The sequence below is a fragment of the Myxocyprinus asiaticus genome, chromosome 1 (assembly GCF_019703515.2).
Source record: "Myxocyprinus asiaticus isolate MX2 ecotype Aquarium Trade chromosome 1, UBuf_Myxa_2, whole genome shotgun sequence".
Classification (NCBI taxonomy): domain Eukaryota; kingdom Metazoa; phylum Chordata; class Actinopteri; order Cypriniformes; family Catostomidae; genus Myxocyprinus; species Myxocyprinus asiaticus.
This window is the reverse complement of record NC_059344.1, coordinates 8,870,150-8,890,282: the sequence shown is the minus strand read 5'-3', so window position 1 is coordinate 8,890,282 and position 20,133 is coordinate 8,870,150. Positions and strand designations below refer to the sequence as shown.

At 36.0% G+C, this 20,133-nt stretch overlaps 2 protein-coding genes across 6 annotated transcripts in view; both read right to left on the bottom strand.

Annotated features, from left to right (window-relative positions):
* The window catches only part of adamts17 (ADAM metallopeptidase with thrombospondin type 1 motif, 17), a 329,457-nt gene extending 326,206 nt beyond the window's left edge, over positions 1–3,251 (bottom strand). For all 3 annotated transcript variants that reach the window (XM_051711565.1, XM_051711576.1, XM_051711587.1), the window contains exons 1-2: positions 3,076–3,251; positions 1,583–1,929 (exon numbers count right to left, since the gene is read on the bottom strand). In XM_051711565.1, coding sequence (XP_051567525.1) covers positions 1,583–1,929; positions 3,076–3,247 — 519 coding nt within the window. In that variant the 5' untranslated portion in view covers positions 3,248–3,251. The remainder of the gene's footprint in view (positions 1–1,582; positions 1,930–3,075) is intronic.
* Positions 3,252–7,423: 4,172 nt separating this feature from the next.
* Positions 7,424–20,133, bottom strand: part of LOC127448832 (ceramide synthase 2-like) — a 76,097-nt gene continuing 63,387 nt past the window's right edge. For all 3 annotated transcript variants that reach the window (XM_051711747.1, XM_051711765.1, XM_051711756.1), the window contains exons 6-11: positions 16,672–16,722; positions 16,055–16,147; positions 14,666–14,794; positions 14,420–14,526; positions 14,159–14,312; positions 7,424–10,336 (exon numbers count right to left, since the gene is read on the bottom strand). In XM_051711747.1, the coding sequence (XP_051567707.1) occupies positions 10,208–10,336; positions 14,159–14,312; positions 14,420–14,526; positions 14,666–14,794; positions 16,055–16,147; positions 16,672–16,722 (663 nt within the window). In that variant the 3' untranslated portion in view covers positions 7,424–10,207. The remainder of the gene's footprint in view (positions 10,337–14,158; positions 14,313–14,419; positions 14,527–14,665; positions 14,795–16,054; positions 16,148–16,671; positions 16,723–20,133) is intronic.

The window sequence follows — 20,133 nt, the reverse complement described above, 5'->3', positions numbered from 1 at the left end:
GCAACATAGCTCCTATGATGAGAAGAACCAGGTATGCTTGAGGTCATTATTAGGCAAATTACTTCCTGTTATTGGTCCGTTTAGATGTCTTTGGTCCATGCTGCGTTCATATATCAATCGAACCGCACAAGAGCTCGTTTGGAAGCAGACCGAGACCCACTATTCAGGCGGTCTCGGTCCGCTTGTTTGGTACGCACCAAGGTTCGAGTGGCAGCATTCACACTTGTTCAAATGAACCGCACTAACAGAGCAATCGCACCAGAGTTCGTTTTAATCGAACCAAACCTGCCAAGTGTGAACACACCCTTAATTCACTCCAAATAAACCAAGAACTGTTTGCTGCCTTCAAGTGGACCTGGGAAGCTTGTACCTCTGAGTCAGGCATTCAATACTATGGCATGTTAAGCGTTCATGTGGGAAACAAAATACGGAAATACTTAAACAAATACACAATGAACAATGGCAAAAGCTCTTTTTCTGTTGTACCGGTGAACAAAAACTAAGTGATTAAACCTGCATCACTTATTCACAACATACTGTATATGATTTATTAAATGCATGGTATCTAACAAATTCTGAATTAATTTGCTTAAAACAAACCAGTGACGGTTGAGTCATTAGACAAACTTTCATATATAACAAGTTCATATTTTTATAAAATAAAGTACAGAAGTTGAAATTATTTTGTAAAATCACTGCTTTCCATCATCTTTCATGTTGACACGCCCCTTCCAACGTCCATTTGAAGGGCACATGTTACTGTGTTATATGTACTTAAGACTCATGAGACCCATGAGAGTTACTAACTGGTTGTCCATATGTAGTTTAATATACTAATTTTGTTTTGTTGAAATAAATGAATAATCTAAAAAAGAATTCTAAATGGACTATATGGCAATTAAATATTTCATAAATATTAAAATAATACAGTTCTTAAAAAAGCAGTTCACTTTTAAACATAATTAAAGTATTGTTTATTTGTCTATCATGTTTGTAAAATCCGCTTGTATAATGAAATAAAAACAATTGGTCGGTAAGAAATCTGACATGGCTTCTCTCTCACTCTGCATGCCCGCTAAGGGTTCATTTGATTTTCCACCAAAATAAAAGCTAAATTTTACTAGACACATAAAACTGAAATATACTACTACTGTAGGGTCCTTACTTTATGAATCGTAGAACACTTCCGCATTCAAGAAAAAGGTGGATATTATAGATCAGAGGCCCTAACAAATCAAATGACAGAGAAACCCTGTACCCTGGCCAAGCAGACAATGGAGTGCCACTTTCAAGACGATTGATAGATTGCAGTTAAACAGCTGTTCAAAGAAAGCTGAGGATGGATTGATCTTAACTGGACTGAAGTCAAGGAAACCTTTTCTCCAACAACAAAAACAGCCCTTCTCCCATGGGTGGGCCTTGAATGCTGACAACCGCAACAATCCACAGGGCCACCACAAAGTGTGGTCACATGTGTTCATGTCAAAGTGACCCTTAAAAGTTCAAATCACACACTGAAAAAAATGGCACTTGCATGCAATCCATAGACGAGAAAATCAGAAGAATTCCTAACCGCACTCACCAGTCCCCCACAAATGTCCAATGAGGCGAAAGAGTCAGTGTGATTGAGAACAGATCCAGTATAGAAACACCGGTGGACCCCTAAAACCGGCTCGTGCTGAACGGTCCCCTCCTTGCTCCTCTCCTCTGTCACAAACCCCTCCGCGAGGAAAGAGTCATCTCTCTGGAGCAACAAATACAGTTCCTTTATGAAAGCAGGCAGCCGCAGAAACAGGTGGCCTTCCTGCTGGTGGTCCAAACGTCGTCTGCGACCTCTGCTCCACCTATTGGCTCCCTGGAGCAGGTGTACCTCCTCTTGCCGCAACTCCTGTGGTACAACCACATCTGTCTCATACATGAAAGATTGCGCTAGAAGGAGAAACACACACAATGTACATTGTGATTTGAAAACAAGTGAAATTCAAAAACTGGACAACACTGACAATACCACAAAAGCATGTTGATATCATATAATTTCACAAAAGCTATGTGGCTCTATTTTCAAAGATTCAGCATTTAAGGCAGAAAAAAATTTCAACTTCTAGTTTTATAAGTTAGTGCTGAGTTGACATGCCTGTCTGCAGTACTTTGATTTCCTAGACAGCATGTTTTGGGTGTCATATATTGTAGGTGCATGAGCTCACACGCACTCGCAGCACTTTGTGATGTCCCATGCACTCTCTGCCAAGACATCACACCATTTTTTTTTTCTGTGCCTTTGATGTCTGAAAATGCTTTCTAGGCAGGCAGCTCAATACAAAAGCCACAGAATCGTCCTTAAAATGCAAGTGGACAGGGTAAGGGACAGACTCCATGGAGACATGAGATACACACACTGGCTGCATCCTAAAACCTAGTGAGCTGCCTACCTAGACAACATTGTTTAGGTATTATGAACAGCAGATGTGTGAGCTCCCATGTACTCTCAGCACTCTGTGACGTCACATGCACTCTCTGACCCTCAGAATGTTTTTGCCCCTATGATAAAAAAAAAAAAAAAAAAAGAAAAAAAAAACATTTCAATACAGCTGTTTAAGTAGGCAGCTCGGTTTTTAGACCTATATCTTGTATATAACCTGGAAACGAAAACTGAGTGGCAGGACATCTTTGGTTCTGAAACCCTTTCATCCTAATTAAAACAGCATGACTGGATACACTGTAACGTTTTTCAAAGCAGCAGGAAAAAGATGCAGTCTGCTGTTAAACATGCAATTAACAAGTTATTCCATCACACTAAGAGACAACAAATCGTTGTCAGTTAGTAACTGTTGAATGAATCTTACAAAAATTTGCCATGGTACCGCAGTTTACGCCGTTACAGTTATTGTTACTACTGTAAAGCCATAATTTATTAATATGGGAACAGTGTAAGAAACTTTCAAGTTCTTCTGCCATTTTATTTATTTCTTGTCTTTGTTTTTCTAGTAACAATAACTGTAGCAATAATGGATGGTATTTTGATAGAAATTTGTAACCATGGTGAACAGCAGTATATGACAGGTGATATACTCTTACCTGATGTTGCCTTCAGTCCAGCGCAAAAGAGAATAAAAGTCAAGATATGCGGTAAAGCATCATTGCCGTGCATTATTTTCATTAATAATATATCGCGGAGAAAAGACTGTGTGAAGAGTGCAGGCAGCGTGCACTGGTGTAGCAGCAACAACGGACTGACACGAAGTTTCATGAAGTTGAATTACTGCAAACGGACAACTGAACTTCAGGCGGAAAGCTCACGCCTCCTGACACCGACATTCCGCCCCTTCTGTGTCTAGATTGGTCAATGAGATTTATGTAAAAAGATCCCTGCAGCATCATTGGGTACTGGCGCTGTCAGTCATTAAAGGGGGTTGGAATCGTGACGCGGTCACAGATTTATTGAGAGGGTGGCAAAAGTGTCATTCTTTCCTACAACACGGTGGTATTTCCCCAGTACAACTAGTGGGATTATTTATGTTGTTTAATTTCACCATATTACAATTTAAACAGACTTGGTAAAAACAATAAAGACTATTTATAATGTTACACACTTGTATGGGCCTAAACGTCCAATTTTAAATAACTGAAGCTATTGCACAAGTGTAATTTTCTCATGTCCCAAAGCTGTACGTCAAACGTCTTTGACAAAAATAAATGCTAAATCATTGGAATTCAAAGTTTGTTGTTGTTGTTGTTGTTGTTGTTGTTGTTGTTGTTGTTTTGCTATTAAATTGAGTGGTTAATTTTACATTCTCTAACTTACATGTATTAATTTGTGGTATTTGTGTCATTTTAACACTGATGGTGGAGGATTTTTGTGTCCCTTGATTTATTGTCCACTATGTTATGTCATGATATTGTGATCTTTAATTGTATATATGTATTATATTACGACCTCACACACACTGGAGGTGACATCTGCCATTCTGCAAAATTATTTTGAGTTATTTGCATTTTGCAACTCTTTTATTTATTTATGTTTTCCTTTATTTTGTTGGTCATGTGTGGTCAAGTAAAACATGTCCACACCGTTATGGGGAGATATAGGGAAAATTAATGTAATTTTAAAATGTCTATATATTTATGTATTCTTATTAACATAATTAAATAATTGTGTGTGATCACAGATGACGTAGTGCAGTCCACCCTGACCCTGCACATTTATCTGGATGGACATCTAAAATTTAATTTAGCTTGACCAGTATGAATCTTTTAAGATGTCCCTTTAATGATGAAACATAAATATACTCATACAAGTATGTTTTATTTTTCAATGGAATGACCAAGAAGATAGAAGTAGATTGTGTTTTGCTGAACAGCAAGTATTTCAAGTCAAGTGCATGTCCTTTATTAGTCTGCTTGCCTTCATATTTGGCTGACTGTCAGGTATAAATTAAAGTTAAACTGGTCAGATGCAAAAAGAGTAAAGAAGATCTTTGTTAACCCTCTGTGATACAGTGTTGGCAAATGGCAAAAGTTTTCTTTCCTCTCTTACGATTTGAATAAATCGTTTTTTGTGCAGTTTTGTAAGTTCAAGAAAGGTTTATGTTCACAGATCAACTTTGTCTAACTGTTATCCAGTAAATGTAGAAAATATGAGCATTGCCCCATGTCAGTTCTGTACCACAAAATGGAATTGTGTTAATTGGGAATTTTTATGCATTTATATGGGCATATATTATATTAGGTCAGCTGCAGTAAGGGATTTATGTAAGTGTTTATGGTATTATAATTGTCTTTATGCATAAAACACTGCTATGATTTATATTTAATGTTTTCAAAAATGTGTCTATGTGTTCATAGATATACTGAAAGGATATTTCCTTCACTTTCTATGCAACTCAAATCAAGCTTTTCTACACTTGATTTATTTAATCTAATAGGCATGTATTGCTTATCATTGAAGTTATAAATATGGAGTGAATAACAACAGCAACTCCCTTCAGTTACAAACAGAAAGTCTGCAAGTCAAAGTGCTGACAAAAAGGAGAGTCTGCTCATTGTTATTTGACAGTTTTGAAATAAACAACTCCAATAGCTTTGGACAGTATTTAACTGCATAATCAAAATCAATAGATAAAGAAATTAAAACAAAAAAGACCTGACAGACACAATTTTTCTTTCTATGATCAGCGGTGTAGAAGAATGGGTGGACAGGGCTAAATAAAAGAAAAGAAAATAGGATATCATTGTGTTATTGACATTCTTTATTATTAGATAAAACTTGTATTATGTATTCTTGTATGCAAGGATGCAATCTCTGTGACATGTGTTGGCAACAGTGCCTGGTTGATGCAATTGTGCCTGTTCATCAGTTTTGGGAGCAACATACGTAATGCATTATCTCTAATGTAGAGCATGTGTAGACTTGGATAATATTATGGATGATTATAGGATTATTATAGCTCTATATTAAATATTTAAAATGAAAGTTGCAATTTCGATTACAACGTTAGAAGATTATGGAGTTATGTGGAATGGGACATACCTTTTCAATAAATAGCCTATATAATCAAAGGCCCAACACTATGTGACCTGTAGTGACATCATTAGCTCTACAGTATGTATGTTCTCATCAGATAAGCCATGAGCCATGCTTAAGAACTAGTCATAAACACAAAGAACCAGTAAATTTGAACCTGTGTGTGCTTTCAGGTCCACTGCAAGTCATCTGATTTGACACAAGATGGCTTTTGCATCTTTGACCTAGGCTATTCAATAGACTTGGTTTCAATAATCAATAAGCCACATAAATCAAAGCAAAGAAAATTATTTAACATCCTTTATTCACAGTAAAGTTGTGTGTTATACAACATTAAGCACTGAACATTTTTCAGAAGTTGAAAATCAGAGATGTATTATCGGTTGCTAAGGTGTTCTGGGATGTTGCTACTGCTGGTGCTTGTTTACTGGCCCAATTCAAAAGAGCCCATCCCAAGTCTCTATGATATTCCGGTCCTTTTATATGGCTCGGGTACCTCCTTCAGTGTAAGTCTATGGGATTTTTCCACATCTCCTTGACAAGATTGACAAACCTTTAATGTAAGAAGAATCTACTCTATTTAAATCAATTTTGTGAATTCTCTTACAACAGTTACATTTGAGCATTTACATCTGTTCGTACCCTGAGAACAGAGCTCTTGTGTGTGGGTAAAGTTCATTAGAGTAGGTCAGGAGAGGCTTTAATCCTATTTCAAGTGCTTTGATTTCTCATTCCTGTCAGCCAAAGCACCACAAAAGAGCTTTTGCTGCTTCCTGCGGATAGCGGGCAGCTGACACAGCCAAGTGGCCCGTAATGAGCAATGACTAAATCAGAATTATCTAGGCTCAATCCAGCGCTGCTATGGAGATATCTGAGCACTGAGTGTAGCATTTCAGCAATACACCATAAATAAGCTCACTGTCTAGTTTGAAAGTACAGCATACAATGCAGTTATAATGTACTGACACTGAGAATCACTGAACTCTGCTACAGCATTCTATGAAATCAGTAACCAAACCATAGTAATCAGTTCTTAAGCTGATAGATTTTTCAAATCTTCATAGATAAAATAGACTTTTGCATTTTCTCAAGGTTTGGGGTTTGTTCAAATCCTAACCCTAAGTATAAGCAATAATAATAGTGATGCTTGCATTTGCAGACTTGTGGAATAGCACATATAGATCCCTACAGCCATCAGTGGTCACATATGTGCTTTCTGCTTTAGAAGAGGAAATAGTGAAGAACTCAGAAAAATACTTTACAAGATGGCATGGATTTGTGAACACAAGCACAATAAATGTTATACAGTATTGTGCAATAATTAACAAGCAATGCATAGTAACATGAACTATACTCATTCATGGCAGTCCTGTACACTCTAGTGTACACACCAATAGGCCTACACAAAGTATGAATGGCAGCTCAGTACAATGTCACTTCTTATCATTTCAACTTGTCATTTGTGTCTACTACCACCTACGGGTCATATTGAGGCACTACAATTACGAAATTAAGTGTCGAGCATTGTGTTCCTTACCAAAGTGACACCAAAAATTATGCCTTTTTAGTTTAGTGGATATCATTTTAGATACCTTAGGCTCATACAAGGTCTGTCCTTATTGCACAGGTCAAGAGTGTGGTCTACTCCTCAAAGTAGTTAACAAGGGCAGTGTATTAAACAAATTAAATGTACATTTTCAAATTGGTTTATTCTGTTTGATTCTGCCATTCAGGTGGTTTTGAGGCACAGCCTATAGCTGCATACACTTTAAAGGGACATTCCACCCAAAAATGAAAGTTCTGTTCTGTGTTATTATGTTAATAATAATAGCTAAATAATAATATTTTTTAATATAATATTTTAATGAAATATGGAACATTTTCAAAAACAACAGCTTGACATTAAAGACAAAACACTTGATTAAAAATTATTCAATAATAAAAAATCCTTTACACTTTCAGTGCATAAATTCAAATAATGCACAACAAAACCACCTTTGCCGGTCTTAAGGCATTATTATGTTTTCTCATTTACCTCATTTTATTCTTCAGTCACTCTCTCATACACTTCACAATTAATTAAATATCTTACAACTCTCACCAAATCAGTCGTTCACAGATCAATATTAAACCTGTGATTTCAACTTCATTCATATACCAATAAAACATTAAAAAAATTCCCAGTGTTTACACATCCAATATTCTTCAGATTTAGTAGCCTAATTAGTTTTATGTCTTATCCATAATGTCCAATAACACCAGACGTGTTCTAAATCACTCCCATTGTAAGCAAAGCAGCTGTGTCAAAGCAACAAGACACATCTTCAGTTGACAGAGACATGATCTGAAAATAAAATGATTTAATTAATTTTTTTTTTTTTTTTTCTATGTATTGTGTATTTATAATTTCTGACTGTTACATCAAACCCAGCTTGAGATGTTTCTGGTATCCGGCAATATAATTTAAATCATCAACTGCACACACATTTGTAGGAATGTTAACATAGTACAAAATTAATTTGCTATTCTAAAATAACCCACGCCACGTATATTTATACCAGTGTATATCAGTTGAAAATGAATGATAAAATATTGATTTTATTTTCATTTTAGTGTAGTGAAGTCAACTCAAGTTAAAGCTGATTGGATCCTGATAATGCAAGTGGAATATGCAATGCAGCAACTACCAGTTGGAGTGATGACAGTGGCATTCCATGTTCGATATGATTTGTTTTTGCCTACATACTTTTAAGGGATATTTAAAAAATTATGCATGGGAAGCAGTGTTAGAAATTCCTCAGTATTCTGAGTGAGTTTAATTCATGCATTGATAATTGGCCATCTTGTTTATGATATGATACATTCAGCACTGCTGAAATTTATATGCAAACACTTTTCCCTGCAGAATGTTAAGTTTTAACAGGAAGAAAATTGATGTATCATCAAAATAGGATGACATTACATTTTTACCGACAATACATTCCATTTCTGATTGTGGCCAGTTGTGCAGCCCACCAATAATGCTAGAGTGACCATCAATAAGAACAGCCACTGCAACCAAAAATGCAGCCACTCGGTGAACTGCAACAATAAAACTGCAACAATAGGTGGTGGCATAGTGGGTTGAAGCACAGAACTGGTAATCAGGGTTTGATCCCCACAGCCACCACCATTGTGTCCTTGAGCAAGGCACTTAACTCCAGGTTGCTCCGGGGGATTGTCCCTGTAATAAGTGCACTGTAAGTCACTTTGGATAAAAGCGTCTGCCAAATGCATAAATGTTAAAACTGCTGTTAGTGTGAATGCCCCATTGAGCCAGGCTGTGATGGCAGATGTGTCCAGTGTAGACACTGTGTGAAAAAGACTGATTTCTGCTCTCCACCATTAGACCCCTAGCTCAAGTATACAGAGGTTAAAGATGAAACCAAAATTTTGGCTTTTAGCCCATGTGTGTTTGCTTTGAGTTCATCTAAATCCTAGTGTACTCCTAAATGTTGATAAAAAACACTATCATTTTTTAAATATATATATATTTTTAATATTGATGACCACAGATTTTTGTAAAAAACAAAAACAAAGGCTCTCTGGACTGAGAGTGTCTCTTCCCCAATACCACCTGCAACAAGCAAGTAGAAAATCATGGTTCACTGCAGTGATGTTACTTAAGGCCAAATTATACTTCAGTTGACTGTTGCTGCGCACAGTATGCGTGATGCAAATTTTGTCATCAGCACAGTCTGCAAGGACTGGCCGCGTGCGGCCCCAATTTTCTCGACACATGGATAGTCCTCATCTGTTTGCATCATCGGCGCATGCGCTTGCACTTGACTGTCCTAAAAGTGTATCACAAAGCAGTTGTAATGTGCATACTTCGAATGCATTCGTATTCGCTTGCTGTCAAAAGAGAATACTTTGAAAGACACCGTGGTCAACAGGGTGTGATCTGATTTAGAACACAGAAAAACAAAGTATATTCGGGCCTTAAAGCTTACAGATCTTATTCACAGTAGCACCATATTAGTATTCATGCAAATAAAATAGAGACTGTGAAGGATAGACTTACAATCTCTTCAATGGCATACACTGTATAAAGCTGTATGAAGGTCCAAGATAACATCTAATTTTCACAACTAATGTTTTCTGGATTTCTTTGCCAACTGAAAGTGTTTTTAATTTATTTATTTTTATTTTTTTATTTTTATGTTTCATCAGCTGAACAATCAACACCAATTTAAACAACAGTACAACCCACTGAAGAGGATGTACATTAAGTCTATCTCTTGCATCAATATTTCATCTCATATGTTCTTGATAGAGTCTCCTCTGGACAGCAAAGATGATGTTGTAAAACACTGCCTGCGACGATGAAGCCTTGATGTAACATGCCAGATGGCAAGGGCTGCCAGTGTGACGCAAGTGCTGAGCTTCAGAAACAATGAAGAATCTTTTAAATGTTAAGAGGAGCAAGCTCTTCAATTGATTTTTTCCACTCTGTTATTTCATAATTATCCATGTGATTCTGTGCCATATTATGAACACTGTTTTAAGTTGAAAGGGAAAAAAGGTTTGGCCGCTGAAAAGCAGCAAAGACACACAACGTCTCTAAAGAAGCCGGGTGGAAAAAAGCAAGAATTGTTTTAGTGTTATTAAAGGATGCAATTTGTTTTTCACAGGTCTCTGGCATCGTCAATGATGATTAGCCCCTCCTCCTCCTCCACAGCCATTGGTCACTTTTGCATGTCCATCAGTGTCCTCTGTCAAACTGGTTTCTTCCTCCTCCTCTTCTTCATTGTCACTTCTCTCATCTTTTTTTAACTGTCAGGAGCATTGTGGGAAAGAGAGAGGGTGGTAGTTAAATAAAAATCTTGTTTTGTCAACACAACAGCTAAAACTTGATTTGTACATTTTTGTACAATTTGTACACAAATTGGTGCTTGCTTAAGTGTTGCTATGTGCTTGATTATGTGTTCTAAGTGTTCTGGGAGGGTGCTTAGTAGTCCAAGTCAAAAGAGTTCGACCCCAAGTCTCTATAGGCATTTTTCGGTAATAGCAACCGTTTAGCCTAGTGGTGGAAAAGTGCCTATAGAGTGCCTATATCTTGCCATTCTGTACTGATCCGGGCTCGTCGAGACGGTTACGAATTATTTTCCATTGTGGTGCTGCAAAATAAAGATTAGAAAGGACTGACTACAGACGTTCCACCAGTGCAGCTGAGAAATTCAAGCCAGCAACGTGTTTGTAATTGCACAGTACCAAAACGTGCTCAATTGGAAATGCTACTGGAACCTCACCATTAGGGATGTGCAAGGAAGCCATTATCTGTATTCGAATAGAACCGGGGCTTAAACCAGATGTGCGTCAAAACTAAATGAAACACCCATTTTTAAGTGTTACTCTTACAATTATAGTGTTATATATGCCTTGTATATGCCTTTTCATAATAATAGCCTAATAATAATAATAATTATTATTATTATTATTATTATTATTATACAATTATTATTTATATATTATTATTTTATTCTTTTTTTTTCTTACCAGATGAAGCTGAATTTGTAGGCTACATTAACTGTGGAATATGTTGTGGTTTCTCCTGGTATTTCAGATATTAATATCTGTATAAAACAGAATTTTCATTTGTCTTTGCATGTATAACAACATTATTCTTGAGGCAAGAGGTGTCAAGCAAAATGTGAAATGTCAAGTACACACGTGAAGTGAATAATAAATACAAATTCAAACGTTAAAATAAATTTAAATAAAATCAATATAGCCTACAAACAGGTGAAAGTCCTGTAAGTCTATCAGGAATTTTTAAAATAGGACACCATTATTAGTTAAATAATAATAATAATAATAATAATAATAATAATAATAATAATGTTACATTTATATAGCACCTTACCAGAGTTCAAGAACACTTAACATTTTAAAATTTAGCACAGTTTCATGAAGAAGAAGAAGAAGAAGAAGAAGAAGGAGAAAATAGATGGAGTTTCAGTTTCTTCGTTTTAAATTAGGAGGAATATTCCTAATAGATGAATAATCTATGGAGTATTTAAATCATTATGGAGCATTTTAACTTTTTTTGGAATAAAGTCTTAACCAGAAAATTACCTTAATCGCTGATGTGAATATAAATGTGGTCAATTTTAAGAGACGGAAATACGAGCTCCGCCGTTAAATCACTTCAGGTTTAGACTACAAATAAAAACATGAAAATCACATGTGAATTGTGTGATAGATTAACATAGACATTTCAAGAAGTGGAATGTTTATATGATGTCTTATCTTAATTAATGTTACACTTGACAAGCTCCAGACGCGCACAGTTAACAGACCGCAAATGGAGTCCGATCTGAAATCACACCGTGCGCATTTTCATTCTTAAGGTTTAAACTTTAGAAATATTTGCTGCACAGATTCATAAATTTGTTGTAATTTTGGATATATTTATTTAAAATGTTGCTTTATCATTGTGCTTTTTGGATAATCAATCATACAAATACTTTTTATATTATTTGGATGAATCCGTTATTCATTTTAAAGTCATTATTCGTGCCTTTCCGAATAAGGCATTCGGCTTTGGGCACATCCCTACTCACCATGCTTAGAACTGTTCAGCTTGATGGTGGAAAAGCGCTTAGTGATATTTAGGTTTCTGTATATGGCCAACATGATAACATTCTCATGTTGCTTCTGAATGTTCATGTACACTGAAATCGACCCCATTCTGCCGAATTACTAACAAGCACCATCCCTCATCTGACATTTTTGTATCAATTCAAATGAGATCACCTTTCCCTTTGGGGCTACTTATAGCAGGTTGCGCAACCAGTCTCTGAGACATGATTTCTGGTCCCATGGAAACCAGGAAGTAATCGCATTCAAATAAACAATGTTGTGCTCTAAAATTATATTTTTACTCCACTGATGGTTAGGGAGTAGGGTTATTAAAATATGCATTCCTGTTGACAGTATTACACAGAACACAGTTTTTGCAGTGTCCATTATTTATCTCTCATTACATACAATTCACAAGCTCGCAGCTCTGCTAAAATATACCGTATATATGCCTTTACAGCATTTTATGTTGTGGCTCTGCAGATTCAGCAGCACACATGAATAGCGGTGCAGGAAAAACAGCATTAAATCACATGCTGAAGACAATACATGTCATAACACCAACATGCAGGAATTTCTTACTCTGAGGAGGGAATATGACTCATTTGTGAACTACAAACACAGTCAAACTGAAAGGAGATGGGACAGGTGAAAAAAAAATGGGTCATGGATATCATCAATAAAAGAAACAAAGTATTTTTCTCCCTACAGGTTACATTATGCATTAGCAAACAGTCCATTGGTGGAACAGTTGTATAGATTTTACCTCTCGTCAGTGTTTTACTATGTACAGTAATCTTAGACTCCATTACCGCCCACTCCGCACTTAATAAACACAGACAGTGTGAAGGCAAAAGTGTTAATTGGGCGTATCATCCTTTTACTGGTATAACAAGTATTATGGGACAGTTAACTAGACAGGTGTCAGTGATGAAGCAATAATACTCATAGGCAATAAGTCATGACAACAAATAAAAACGACTTCATAACTCTACCTGCTCCCAAATACGCCAAAAGGCCGATGGGTGTCATTTACTAGCGTTGCATTCGCACATATTTGTACCAAAATTTTCACACAGATATAATTCATCAATAAATTTGCAATTACATTTTTTCTAAATTTAGGATCAAATTTAGAACCAACTCAAACCACTTGTATGCGAAAAAGCACATACTCCTGGTGGCCTTAGTACACTTGCACACTTGGGTAGGCTAAAGTAAGATTTCTTACTTTTATGCGCAGACAAAAACCAAATGTTCTAAAAAGCTTCAAGTTTCCTGGTATGTGACTTGAACTCTGCGACTGTATGATAAAATCTTTCTAAATGCCAATGCTTCTGCATAGAGTTTGGAGCATACAGCAATTTCCAACTTCATATGTGCAACTCGGAAATAAGTGTTATGGCTTGTTAAAAGGCATACTATCTCTAACATACTAACCTGTCTATTGAGAAGATTTATGCTGTATTAGAATCTCTACAACTGGATTCATTTTCACAAATGGTTCCAGGTGCAGAACACTTTTCACACAATTAATCCTAGGTTAATGTCTTTTCTTAACCCTGGATTAAAGTAAACATGAAACAACATTTGCAACCTATTTTACACCTGCAACATATTTCTTAGTAATACAGAAAATGTAACAAGAAAACATATAGGACAGGATTTTTTCTATCAGGAATCGATTGTATATCAACGTAACCCAATGGTAACGCTTCTTTTTCAAATGTATAATTATTGATTGCCATATAACCTTTATTACAATAACTTTAACTGGCATTACATTACTGCATTAACCTTTGGGAATATTTTAGAAAAGCTCCATTACCTACCGTAGACTAAAACAACATTAACATCACATTATGGTGAAAGACTATACAATTTTTTCTTTTTATTTGGAATAACGTGCACCAATAATGATGCTCTATAAGACCAGGAACCAGGAAAAAAGTTAATAGGATCCAATTTGATTTCATGTAAACTTTAGGAAATGTTAAAATATGTACAACTTACACTTCCAAAGAGAAACATCTTCACCATCCGTAGAATCAGATATGCCCAGAACACGTGGAGCATCAACAGGATGACGAGCATTAAGTTAAAAAAGTAATATCCAAAGAATGGAGGGTAATAGTCAGGTGGATAGACCCATGTACAGTGAATAATCCTGGAATAGAGACAAATAGCTGGTCCTTTTTATAAACAATAAACAAATTATTACTCATATGTTATGTAAACTAGACATTTTCACACACATAATCCTCAACATCTCACCAAAATGGAAAGATTATGAGTCTCGTCAATATGAAGACTGCAGCAAATACCACAAAGATGCCATTGCATGTTCTTTCCCACTTGGCATAGTTGAAGAGCTTGGCAGCCTGCGTGGAAATATCATAACAGTTTTTGATTTAATTGGGTCTGTAAATGAGAGCATAAAAACAGTGTATACATGGTGCGCATGTATGTGACACAGTTGTGTGTGTGAATCCGACTGAAAAACAAAACAAAATAATTTACCTCCAAAAGGATGTCAGAGGCATCATGAATGAGCATGACCAGGGTCCCGACCCGAATGTAATTCCCACACCACGAGAAAGCTAAGAGGGTCAGTGTGGCCCAATGGTGGATAATCTGCTCTCTGAAGTCCTGAAGTAAAAAAATTTAAGAAAAGTGCTTTAATTATTCTCCACTGCTATTGATTGTATGACTGTAAAAATTTAGATATCAAAAGAAAACCAAATATTCTCTACCAAAAGTTCTAAGATTGAATATTTATTATAATCAGGGACAAAATTTTGGTTCATTCTGAGCAGAAATAGTTGTTTTCATTCCAGTTCTAGTGTTCCACAGCCTCCTTTCCAATTGGTAACCGGTTAGAATGAAATTAAAGAATGATTATTAACATTCTTTTTAAAATGACAGTACTCTGTGTGAAGGGTGGGTGATATACCAGTTGCAGTGTTGCCAGATCTGGCAAAAGAAACAAAGTAAAAATAAGGGACTTTCCTCACCTAAAATAAGCGAAAATAAGCACTTCATTTTTTTTCTCGGCATAGAAATCATAACAAGCATAGTATTCAGTAGCGTACATTATATAAAATTATGTATTTTGAATAAATATATAAATGGTAGTATAATAGTAGTATAATATATAATAGTCTAAATCTGTCTCTCCTGCCTACACTTACACACTGCATGGGCACGTTTGGATTAAACATCATTTTAATGCGGACCAAATTATTTTATTTTAATTATATAATAACTGTTCAATTATTTTATTTCAATAATTTGTTTAAATTACAGATCTGCTTCTAAGTCAAAACCTGGCAGCATCAAATCTACATTAATCCAAATAATTCAGTGAAGACTCAAAAATCAACTGAGTTGATACTTTTTACCTCGATAATTTTCCTTGCATCTGGATTAATCATGCTTGTATATTTTGTAATTTTATATGGTTGTTAAAAAGATCTTCAGCATGTCACAGAAGGCTACATCCACAATGTGCAGTTGGGCAAAGAAATGTGTGATGCAGCAGTTTCCTTCAGGATCAAAGCACATGCTTATCATGTTCTACTAAAGAGAGTGAAGCCCCTTGTTTTGGGAAACCCTGTGTTTTGGGCTACAGCAAGTGGTGTAGTTTCTGAAAATGTACTGTTATAAACCATTTAGTCCCTTGTTTCATTAAAAAATTATCAGAACTAAATTAACCAGTTATTAACCGGTTACGACTATTTACAAATAAGGTTTTCCCTCCGGAACAACTTAAATGGCTTTTGGTCCTGTTTTCTGTGACGTTTGGCAAAAAATTTGTTCGTTTTCGGTTTCCGTTTTTGTTCCTTGAACCATTTTTGTCCCTGATTACAATGATATTGTGGTGTTAGCGTAACTCTGCAGAATACTGACCTTTCGTTTGACATCAAACGTGATCCTGAGCACTAGCGACAAATAGAAGCTCATCTCCACAATATAATACCAATACTGAGACTCTAGCAAGGACTGCAGAAAAACAAAACAACACAACAAGAGATGACCACCATTAATGACATAAAAAGTAAAAGACTTCGACTGCTCTGAGTTATAACTCAATGCGAATTTTGTGCAATTTGCTGGGCTTTGATACATGAGTTCGAAGAGTGTACTTGGCTGGGGTGATTATTCTAGGAAATTCAGCATTTTCAGTGCCAGTCTGGATGACATCACTGTTCTTTTGATTATGAACAGGAACTCAGTTAACAACCGTGAGCTGTTCCAGACACAGCCTTTCAGCCTGGCAAAAAAAAGTCTGTCTTTCTTCTAAATATGGTGATGTTTGATTTGGAACTAATGTGAGCCTTATCAGAAGCCTTTTTTATTAGCTGTGCTGTAAGTTTGAGCATTGCGTGAAACCTTATCGGGGCCGGGGTCAAAGTTAATAAAGTTTTGTCTGTTCTTATTAGTCCAGGTGATATGAACAATAAAATATTCCTTGGATACGCAACACAAATACAAGCTAATGAAAGTTGTAAAGTCTGGGAACACACCTGTTTGGGATAGCCATTCCACACTTCACGCAAATTATAAAACCAGGGTTTCTGTGAGGAAGAAAAGAGATCAATCATTAAAAATACATCTGATAGTGAAGTCCATGTAAACTTTATTAACTTCATTTTAGCCTCTAAACAAAACTGAGAACAGAGCTCGCACTCAGATAGGAAAAATCGCTCTTAAATATATTTATTTATTTAGAGGCCCCAACAGAGTCTCTAAACAATGGAAGAAAATTTTCTGTATTGCAACAGTAGTGTAGAATCAACATTCAACTTTATTTTTTGACTTGGTACGTGGCAAATTAACTTTCCAGAGATTTTAGACCGTTTAAAAGAAAGAATAAAATTGTGAATTTGTTCCAAAACCTAGTAAGCTGCCTGTAAAGACATAATTTTAAGGTATCTGGGCATGCTGTAAACACAATGGCTGTTACAAAAGGTAGGCACCATGATATGAGGTCTTCTAAGATACCTTATTTTGGCCAAGTTCTAAGGCAGCATGGCATGTACTGTATACTTCACGGAGAAGGCATTCCCAGAATGCTTTGCAACAAGCTAAGTGGAGGGAAAAACACATTCATAGATGGCGGAAAATGCGAAATAAATGTTGATTATAAATATACTCATAATTCATTCAGTACCGAAAATTATTGATAAAAACAGTTCACTCTAATTACCTTGAAATCACAACTAAAAACTATTTTGCCCAATATTTGTGTCCTCTGTATTTTTTGTGCTCATTAGGTATCACACTATAAGCTTAGCAACATGATAAAAACCAACATTATATGTGAGTGTGGCCAATGGATATTGTCATTGTCACTGCCTAGATGAAACCTGGTCTCAAACAATAACGTTACTATAACTCTATTTTTGTAAAATGAATTTGACATGTCTCGTTCCAAGTATCGTGGCAGGTTCCTGGTGAAATAAACACTAGAAGTGATACAACGAGTTTTATTGACTTTCACACAATTCACGAGTAAAACTGCTGATTATTAGTTAATAAATACTTCAAATTCACTAAACAGTTGTGCCACCTTTGCGCATGGTATTTCACTGCAAACACCTGCATCTTGTTCACTAACCACCCGCAATCTAGCTTAAGCAGGTGCAATCACTGCTGAAATTCAGTCATTGTCATTCCTTTCTGTGCAAACACGCCTCCTTTCTATGTAAATTAGGCTTACTTTAGATTGTGCTTTATTCACAAAATGCCACAATTTACATTGCACTAATACCACCAGTTTAAGCAGGCAGTAAAATGTATTTTGTTTAAAAGAGATGTTTGTGTACATTTCCTATCAATCATATCAGCAGAAATTAATCAAATAATGATCAAATGATAGAGAAGAGCATTACAGCCTATATGTATTTATGTATATACACTGGCGGCCAAAAGTTTGGAATAATGTACAGATTTTGCTGTTTTGGAAGGAAATTGGTACTTTAATTCACCAAAGTGGTATTCAACTGATCACAAAGTATAGTCAGGACATTACTGATGTAAAGAAACAGTACCATCACTATTTGAAAAAAGTTATTTCTGATCAAATCTAGACAGGCACTATTTCCAGCAGCCATCACTCCAACACCTTATGCTTGAGTAATCATCCTAAATTGCTAATTTGGTACTAGAAAATCACTTGCCATTATATCAAACATAGCTGAAAGCTATTTGGTTCATTAAATGAAGCTTAAAATTGTCTTTGTGTTTGTTTTTGAGTTGCCACTGTATGCAATCGACTGGCATGTCTTAAGGTCAATAGTAGGTCAAAAATGGCAACAAAAAAAAAAGAAACAGCTTTCTCTAGAAACTCGTCAGTCAATCATTATTTTGAGGAATGAAGGATATACAATGCTTGAAATTGCCAAAAAGATTTCATACAAAGGTGTAAACTACAGTCTTCAAAGACAAAGGACAACTGGCTCTAACAAGGACAGAAAGAGATGTGGAAGGCCCAGATACAACTAAACAAGAGGATAAGTACATCAGAGTCTCTAGTTTGAGAAATAGATGCCTCACATGTCCTCAGCTGACAGCTTCATTGAATTCTACCCACTCAACACCAGTTTCATGTACAACAGTAAAGAGAAAACTCAGAGGAAAAAGCCACTTTTGAAGCAGAAAAACAAAAAGATAAGGTTAGAGTGGACAAAGAAACACAGACATTGGACAACAGATAATTGGAAAAGAGTGTTATGAATCTTAACCCCATTGAGCTTTTGTGGGATCAGCTAGACTGTAAGGTGCGTGAGAAGTGCCCGACAACACAGCCACATCTATGGCTAGTGCTACAGGAAGCGTGGGGTGAAATGTTACCTGAGTATCTGGACAAACTGACAGCTAGAATGCCAAGGATCTGCAAAGCTGTCATTGCTGCACGTGGAGGATTTTTTGATGAGAACTCTTTAAGAAGTTCTGAATTTTTGTTTTCAAATTGTAATAGTCATTTTTCACATTATTAATGTAATGACTATACATTGTAATCAGTTGAATGACACTTTGGTGAATAAAAGTACCAATTTCTTTCCATAAGAGCAAAATCTGTACATTATTCCAAACTTTTGGCCGCCAGTATATATATATGTAGTGTATGGCGCGAAGAATTGGCCCGCAAGATGGGAATTGCGCGTTCAAATTGTGTTCAGCAGTGATTTTGTGGGCGTGTTTGCACGGTTGCCTGATCTGCATTATTCCTTTAGTGAATCAGGTGCTAAACCAGCGCAGACAGCGCGTGCAAATAACCGGTGCAATTCATCCAATCTTTAATTTTACCAGGCGCAATTCATTCTTAGTGAATTCCATCCTTATTTTTTACTCTTTTCCTCACACAATGCTCTCTATATCAAAACATTTTTACTATAGCGCATGATTTAAAAGGTAATACATTTTAACGTTTGCATTACCAACTAAATTAACAAGCTTAGTCCAAAGTAATTTGGTTGCATGGTAGAGTGTTGGACTTGCAGCACGAAAGACCAAGGAACGAGTCCAACAAAGCACGCTCAAGATGAGAGCAGAAAGTTTCAATATAACATGGTTGCTTCAGCAATTACGTTTTCCACCTCACATTTGTTATAATGACACTATCATATAGGTTTAGTTATAGGGTTTAGGGTAGGGATGTCGCATTTATTTATTTAAAACTTGAAAAACAGATGAGGTTTTTAAGGTTAATGCTCTGTCATATAACATTTGCTTTTTATGGCACTATTGGTTTGGTTAGGGTTTAAGGTTTAAGTTAAGGAGGAAGGTTTTATTTACTTAAAACTAAATAGATCATTAACTTTAAAAACGTCATCTATTTAGGAAAGTAATTAACTCGCTTTTAGCGCCATACAGTGGACATTTCACCATGAAACTGCTGCGATACATGTAATGAACCCACATAATTTCATTTTGCAAAAATGTTGCCACAGTCTTGCCATTTTCATGAGATCAGTCTTCTAGAT